Below are 8,913 nucleotides of genomic sequence, written 5' to 3'. Positions count from 1 at the left end.
CATGACCATGCAGAATCAACTGTGTTCCATGACCATGCAAATCATGTGTTCCATTGCATGACCATGCAGAATCAACTGTGTTCCATGACCATGCAGAATCAACTGTGTTCCATGACCATGCAGAATCAACTGTGTTCCATGACCATGCAGAATGGACTGTGTTCCATGACCATGCAGAATCAACTGTGTTCCATGACCATGCAGAATCAACTGTGTTCCATGTGCTGTATGACCATGCAGAATCAACTGTGTTCCATGTGCTGCATGACCATGCAGAATCAACTGTGTTCATGTGCTGCATGACCATGCAGAATCCATGTGCTGCATGACCATGCAGAATCAACTGTGTTCCACTGACCATGCAGAATCAACTGTGTTCCATGACCATACAGAATCAACTGTGTTCATGTGCTGCATGACCATGCAGAATCAACTGTGTCCCATGTGCTGCATGACCATGCAGAATCAACTGTGTTCCATGACCATGCAGGAATCAACTGTGTTCCATGTGCTGCATGACCATGCAGAATCAACTGTGTTCATGTGCTGTATGACCATGCATAATCAACTGTGTTCCATGTGCTGCATGACCATGCAGAATCAACTGTGTTCCATGTGCTGCATGACCATGCAGAATCAACTGTGTTCCATGACCATGCAGAATCAACTGATGCTCACATGACCATGCAGAATCAACTGTGTTCCATGTGCTGCATGACCATGCAGAATCAACTGTGTTCCATGTGCTGCATGACCATGCAGAATCAACTGTGTTCCATGTGCTGCATGACCATGCAGAATCAACTGTGTTCCATGACCATGCAGAATCAACTGTGTTCCATGACCATGCAGAATCAACTGTGTTCCATGCTGCATGACCATGCAGAATCAACTGTGTTCCATGTGCTGCATGACCATGCAGAATCAATCTGTGTTCCATGTGCTGCATGACCATGCAGAATCAACTGTGTTCCATGTGCTGCATGACCATGCAGAATCAACTGTGTTCCATGTGCTGCATGACCATGCAGAATCAACTGTGTTCCATGACCATGCAGAATCAACTGTGTTCCATGGCATGACCATGCAGAATCAACTGTGTTCCATGTGCTGCATGACCATGCAGAATCAACTGTGTTCAATGTGCTGCATGACCATGCAGAATCAACTGTGTTCCATGTGCTGCATGACCATGCAGAATCAACTGTGTTCCATGTGCTGCATGACCATGCAGAATCAACTGTGTTCCATGTGCTGCATGACCATGCAGAATCAACTGTGTTCCATGACCATGCAGAATCAACTGTGTTCCATGACCATGCAGAATCAACTGTGTTCCATGTGCTGCATGACCATGCAGAATCAACTGTGTCCTCCATGTGCTGCATGACCATGCAGAATCAACTGTGTTCCATGTGCTGCATGACCATGCAGAATCAACTGTGTTCCATGTGCTGCATGACCATGCAGAATCAACTGTGTTCCATGACCATGCAGAATCAACTGTGTTCCATGTGCTGCATGACCATGCAGAATCAACTGTGTTCCATGTGCTGCATGACCATGCAGAATCAACTGTGTTCCATGACCATGCAGAATCAACTGTGTTCCATGTGCTGCATGACCATGCAGAATCAACTGTGTTCCATGTGCTGCATGACCATGCAGAATCAACTGTGTTCCATGTGCTGCATGACCATGCAGAATCAACTGTGTTCCATGTGCATGACCATGCAGAATCAACTGTGTTCCATGTGCTGCATGACCATGCAGAATCAACTGTGTTCCATGACCATGCAGAATCAACTGTGTTCCATGTGCTGCATGACCATGCAGAATCAACTGTGTTCCATGACCATGCAGAATCAACTGTGTTCCATGCCATGACCATGCAGAATCAACTGTGTTCCATGACCATGCAGAATCAACTGTGTTCCATGACCATGCAGAATCAACTGTGTTCCATGACCATGCAGAATCAACTGTGTTCCATGACCATGCAGAATCAACTGTGTTCCATGTGCTGCATGACCATGCAGAATCAACTGTGTTCCATGTGCTGCATGACCATGCAGAATCAACTGTGTTCCATGTGCTGCATGACCATGCAGAATCAACTGTGTTCCATGTGCTGCATGACCATGCAGAATCAACTGTGTTCCATGTGCTGCATGACCATGCAGAATCAACTGTGTTCCATGACCATGCAGAATCAACTGTGTTCCATGTGCTGCATGACCATGCAGAATCAACTGTGTTCCATGTGCTGCATGACCATGCAGAATCAACTGTGTTCCATGTGCTGCATGACCATGCAGAATCAACTGTGTTCCATGACCATGCAGAATCAACTGTGTTCCATGTGCTGCATGACCATGCAGAATCAACTGTGTTCCATGTGCTGCATGACCATGCAGAATCAACTGTGTTCCATGTGCTGCATGACCATGCAGAATCAACTGTGTTCCATGACCATGCAGAATCAACTGTGTTCCATGTGCTGCATGACCATGCAGAATCAACTGTGTTCCATGACCATGCAGAATCAACTGTGTTCCATGTGCTGCATGACCATGCAGAATCAACTGTGTTCCATGACCATGCAGAATCAACTGTGTTCCATGACCATGCAGAATCAACTGTGTTCCATGACCATGCAGAATGGACTGTGTTCCATGACCATGCAGAATCAACTGTGTTCCATGACCATGCAGAATCAACTGTGTTCCATGTGCTGCATGACCATGCAGAATCAACTGTGTTCCATGTGCTGCATGACCATGCAGAATCAACTGTGTTCCATGTGCTGCATGACCATGCAGAATCAACTGTGTTCCATGTACTGCATGACCATGCAGAATCAACTGTGTTCCATGACCATGCAGAATCAACTGTGTTCCAAGACCATGCAGAATCAACTGTGTTCCATGTGCTGCATGACCATGCAGAATCAACTGTGTTCCATGACCATGCAGAATCAACTGTGTTCCATGTGCCGCATGACCATGCAGAATCAACTGTGTTCCATGACCATGCAGAATCAACTGTGTTCCATAACCATGCAGAATCAACTGTGTTCCATGACCATGCAGAATCGACTGTGTTCCATGACCATGCAGAATCAACTGTGTTCCATGACCATGCAGAATCAACTGTGTTCCATGACCATGCAGAATGGACTGTGTTCCATGACCATGCAGAATCAACTGTGTTCCATGACCATGCAGAATGAACGCAAGAGTCTCAGGGCCGAGGAACAACAAATGCACTCCTTGAGTAACAGCGGGCGGTGCAAGGTTTGTGTAGAAAGTCGCATGGAGACAGAGATAGAGAGAGCGGAAAGAGATGACTCAAGTAGCAAAGTAAACTATAAAAATGGACATTGCACACGATGTATCACATTCAACAAACATTCAAACACCGTTATAGAAAAACTCAAACCAGTCCGTGCATCAATACCGGTATAAAATACAGGTATACTCCTCAGCCCTACATAATACAATACCAAACATAAAATACAGGTATACTGCTCAGCCCCTACATAATACAATACCAAACATAAAAATACAGGTATACTGCTCAGCCCTACATAATACAATGCCAAGCATACAATACGGGTATACTGCTCAGCCCTACATAATACAATACCAAACATAAAATACAGGTATACTGCTCAGCCCCTACATAATACAATACCAAACATACAATACAGGTATACTGCTCAGCCCTACATAATACAATACCAAACATAAAATACATGAAACTGTCCGTCTCTTCACAGTCCCGGTCGTGCCATAAGGTGCTCTTTTATCTGGTTTTATTGCTGTCTTGATTTACCAGGGGTGACAAGAGTTCATTTAATGCTGTGAGTTTCCCAGCCTCTGTTGTGGACCTGGGGACTGTGAAGAGACCAGTGGTTACATGTCTTGTGCGATGCCGATGAGTGTCTGAACTGCCTGAACAGATGTTACCTTTAACACATCAACAGGAGAGACTGACATGCATGTTACTGACATTTGCCCTCTGTACATTTAAGTGCAAAACGTGCTGCTCTGTTTTGGACCAACTGCAATTTGTCTATGTCCTTCTTTGCCGCACCTGACCACACAACTGGACAGTAGTCCAGGTGGACAAAACTAGGGCCTGTAGGACCTGTCTGGTTGACTGGGATATCAAGAAAGCAAAACAACGCCTTCTCACGGACAGACCTCTTCCCAGTTTAGTAACCATAGAGCTGATATGTTTTGACCATGATAGCTTTCTATCTAGGGTGGCACCCAGCAGTTAAGTCTCTTCAACTTGCTCAGTTAAACACATCAATAAAAGATCCAGCTGAGGTGAGGTTTTTAGAAGGTCAAGGCCAAGACACAGTAGCTGTAATCAGTCAACCAAGATGAACACTAAACATGCCGTTTGACCCTCATACTAGCTAAATATGGTGTTTCCCTGTAAAATCTAGTGAGAGGAACCATTTAATCAATCAATCATTGTTTTCATTGGAATACTATAAACTGTAAACATACTAGTGTTGCACGTTAGAACAGGAAAAACGGTTCTGCACTAGAATGTGTGTCTCACGTTGTCCACTAATTCAGAGAGGACCAAGTCTGTCTATCAGCGCAGCCGATGTCCCGATAGCGTGAGTGCACCATGCCTGTCTGCTCCATGCCTGTCTGCTCCATGCCTGTCTGCACCATGCCTGTCTGCTCCATGCCTGTCTGCTCCATGCCTGTCTGCTCCATGCCTGTCTGCTCCATGCCTGTCTGCACCATGCCTGTCTGCACCATGCCTGTCTGCTCCATGCCTGTCTGCACCATGCCTGTCTGCACCATGCCTGTCTGCTCCATGCCTGTCTGCACCATGCCTGTCTGCTCCATGCCTGTCTGCTCCATGCCTGTCTGCACCATGCCTGTCTGCTCCACGCCTGTCTGCACCATGCCTGTCTGCTCCACGCCTGTCTGCACCATGCCTGTCTGCTCCCGCCTGTCTGCTCCCGCCTGTCTGCTCCACGCCTGTCTGCTCCATGCCTGTCTGCACCATGCCTGTCTGCACCATGCCTGTCTGCTCCACGCCTGTCTGCACCATGCCTGTCTGCTCCATGCCTGTCTGCACCATGCCTGTCTGCACCATGCCTGTCTACACCATGCCTGTCTGCTCCATGCCTGTCTACCATGCCTGTCTGCTCACGCCTGTCTGCTCCATGCCTGTCTGCTCCCGCCTGTCTGCACCATGCCTGTCTGCTCCATGCCTGTCTGCTCCATGCCTGTCTGCTCCATGCCTGTCTGCACCATGCCTGTCTGCACCATGCCTGTCTGCTCCATGCCTGTCTGCACCATGCCTGTCTGCACCATGCCTGTCTGCTCCATGCCTGTCTGCTCCATGCCTGTCTGTTTCACATCTGTCTGCTCCACGCCTGTCTGCTCCATGCCTGTCTGCTCCATGCCTGTCTGCTTCACATCTGTCTGCTCCACGCCTGTCTGCTCCATGCCTGTCTGCTCCATGCCTGTCTGCTCCATGCCTGTCTGCTTCACGCCTGTCTGCACCATGCCTGTCTGCTCCATGCCTGTCTGCTTCACATCTGTCTGCTTCCGCCTGTCTGCTCCCACGCCTGTCTGCTCCACGCCTGTCTGCTCCACGCCTGTCTGCTCCACGCCTGTCTGCTCCATGCCTGTCTGCTCCATGCCTGTCTGCTCCATGCCTGTCTGCTTCATATCTGTCTGCTTCATGCCTGTCTGCTCCATGCCTGTCTGCTTCACATCTGTCTGCTTCACGCCTGTCTGCTTCACATCTTTCTGCTCCATGCCTGTCTGCTTCACGCCTGTCTGCTCCACGCCTGTCTGCTCCACTTCCTCATTGCTAGCTCAAGCCTGCCACGAGGAACCAGCAAACTACCTGGGAGTGTGGGCTGCACAGAAGTTAACACACTTGAATAATGTAACATGGCTGTAGAAATGTTGCATCTGCTAATTAGTGTTCCCAAAACAAAGTCCAGTACAGACTATAACACCTAAAATGCAAGAATATAATAGAGACAAAGAGCAGTAGAGTAGAGGCACAGAGCAGTAGAGTCAGTAGAAGTAGAGGCACAGAGCAGTAGGTAGAGACACAGAGCAGTAGAGTAGAGACACAGAGCAGTAGAGTAGAGACACAGAGCAGTAGAATAGAGACACAGAGCAGTAGAGTGAGGCACAGAGCAGTAGAGTAGAGGCACAGAGCAGTAGAATAGAGACACAGAGCAGTAGGTAGAGCACAGAGCAGTAGAGTAGAGACACAGAGCAGTAGAATAGAGACACAGTGCAGTAGAATAGAGGCACAGAGCAGTAGAATGAAGACACAGAGCAGTAGAGTAGAGGCACAGAGCAGTAGAGTAGAACACAGAGCAGTAGAGTAGAGGCACAGAGCAGTAGAGTCAGTAGAGTAGAGGCACAGAGCAGTAGAGTCAGTAGAGTAGAGGCACTGAAGCAGTAGAATAGAGACACAGAGCAGTAGAATAGAGGCACAGAGCAGTAGAGTCAGTAGAGTAGAGGCGCAGAGCAGTAGAGTCAGTAAGTAGAGGCACAGAGCAGTAGAGTAGTGGCACAGAGCAGTAGAGTAGAGGCACAAAGCAGTGAGCAGTAGAGTAGAGGCACAGAGCAGTAGAGTAGAGGCACAGAGCAGTAGAGTAGTGGCACAGAGCAGTAGAGAGTAGTGGCACAGAGCAGTAGAGTAGTGGCACAGAGCAGTAGAGTAGAGGCACAGAGCAGTAGAGTCAGTAGAGTAGAGGCACAGAGCAGTAGAGTAGAGGCGCAGAGCAGTAGAGTAGAGGCACAGAGCAGTAGTGTGGCGCAGAGCAGTAGAGTAGGCGCAGAGCAGTAGAATAGAGGTACAGAGCAGTAGAGTAGAGGCAGAGAGCAGTAGAGTAGAGGCACAGAGCAGTAGAGTAGAGGCAGAGAGCAGTAGAGTAGAGGCACAGAGCAGTAGAGTAGAGGCACAGAGCAGTAGAGTAGAGGCATAGAGCAGTAGACTAGAGGTACAGAGCAGTAGAGTAGACGCACAGAGCAGTAGGTAGAGGAACAGAGCAGTAGAGTCAGTAGAGTAGAGGCACAGAGCAGTGGAGTCAGTAGAGTAGAGGCACAGAGCAGTAGAGTAGAGGCACAGAGCAGTAGAGTAGAGGCACAGAGCAGTAGAGTAAAGGCATAAAGGCACAGAGCAGTAGAGTAGAGGCACAGAGCAGTAGAGTAGAGTATAGGCACAGAGCAGTAGAGTAGAGGCACAGAACAGTAGAGTAAAGGCACAGAGCAGTAGAGTAGAGGCACAGAGCAGTAGAGTAGAGGCACAGAGCAGTAGAGTAGAGGCACAGAGCAGTAGAGTAGAGGCACAGAGCAGTAGGTAGAGTAGAGGCACAGAGCAGTAGAGTAGAGGCACAGAGCAGTAGAGTAGAGACACAGAGCAGTAGAGTAGAGACACAGAGCAGTAGAGTAGAGACACAGAGCAGTAGAGTAGAGGCAGAGAGCAGTAGAGTAGAGGCACAAAGCAGTAGAGTAGGGTCTGTAGAGCAGTAGAGTAGAGACACAGAGCAGTAGAGTAGAGACACAGAGCAGTAGAGTAGAGGCACAGAGCAGTAGAGTAGAGGCACAGAGCAGTAGAATAGAGGCACAGAGCAGTAGAATAGAGGCACAGAGCAGTAGAATAGAGGCACAGATCAGTAGAGTAGAGGCAGAGAGCAGTAGAGTAGAGGCAGAGAGCAGTAGAGTAGAGGCACAGAGCAGTAGAGTAGGGCGCAGAGCAGTAGAGTAGAGGCACAGAGCAGTAGAGTAGAGGCACAGAGCAGTAGAGTAGAGGCAGTTATAGAAGTTGCACACATGGGGAACATTTTAAGTAACCTAGGGTCCGGGAAAATGTTGTCCTTTTATAAACACATTTCATGCTATTCTACCTCATTTTACATGACTGGAGTCTTAGGCTGAATCTTTTAATACCACACAAATGATTGAAATGGCAGGCTACTTTGACACTTTGAATCTGAGATCAATAAAAACGTTTAAAAAACCAATAGCTCAGGCCTAGTCGTGTGAAGACATTATTGCATTCTTACAATATGAGGAGGAAATGATTGTCCTAAAAATGCTTTCCAGTTTCACTGACTCACCCAATGATGCACAGATCACTCACTGGTGATGACCTATGTGCTCGTGCCAAAGGCCTCTCTCTCTCTCTTTTGTAAAACAATATTTGAAGTTGATCAAATATTTTGGTAGCCTACAACACAGAGTCTTCTCTTTTCAGCAGGAGCCATTCGCTTTCCAACCTGTGTTTTCCCTCGATTGGATTTGAAATATTGCGAAATGCCTGTTTTGTCAGCGTGCTGTTTATTCACTGACAGATTAGCCGCGCGTTCCCGACTGTAGACTATTCCTTGTTATTGGGCTTCAATCACAACTGTTGATCCTCTTGTCGCTAAACTACAAGCCTTCTCTCCATGTAGTACACTACTCTGAATGATGTCATTTCTTTCTGAAACAGACAGCAGTAAGAGTATAACTTTGGCAAATGTATTTCAATGTATCAGGGTGCTGCAGTTCGTTCAGAACCATTCGCGTGGCTATGAAGGAAATAAAATGATGAAGTGCAACACTGGAGAGATGAGAGTTGCAGGTTCATGTCTATCCCAGTAGAGAGAGATTTTAGAAAGCTATGTGAGACATAACGGCGCGCAAACCTCAATTACAATGTTGAGTAAACCATAAACGTTTAGAATATTAGGCCTGGGCTGAAAATCTAATTTTTCACATTACTTTTTTTTGTGGGAGCAGGATAATTAACTAAGAGGCAACTCGAATGAATTTTGATCCGTTTTATAAAAAATGTTACATTGCAAAACGTGATAGTTATTTTTCATGCCAGGAGAGGTATCTGATCCGGCCAAATAGGTCC

At 47.3% G+C, this 8,913-nt stretch overlaps 1 protein-coding gene across 1 annotated transcript in view; it reads right to left on the bottom strand.

Annotated features, from left to right (window-relative positions):
* The window catches only part of LOC124040694 (carboxyl-terminal PDZ ligand of neuronal nitric oxide synthase protein-like), a 7,945-nt gene extending 2,978 nt beyond the window's left edge, over window positions 1–4,967 (bottom strand). Inside the window, exon 1 of the mRNA XM_046357769.1 lies at window positions 4,650–4,967. Coding sequence (XP_046213725.1) covers window positions 4,650–4,967 — 318 coding nt within the window. The remainder of the gene's footprint in view (window positions 1–4,649) is intronic.
* Between the last annotated feature and the right edge of the window lie 3,946 nt (window positions 4,968–8,913).

This window comes from Oncorhynchus gorbuscha, linkage group LG08 (assembly GCF_021184085.1).
Source record: "Oncorhynchus gorbuscha isolate QuinsamMale2020 ecotype Even-year linkage group LG08, OgorEven_v1.0, whole genome shotgun sequence".
Lineage (NCBI taxonomy): Eukaryota > Metazoa > Chordata > Actinopteri > Salmoniformes > Salmonidae > Oncorhynchus > Oncorhynchus gorbuscha.
This window is presented reverse-complemented; position numbering and strand designations above follow the sequence as displayed.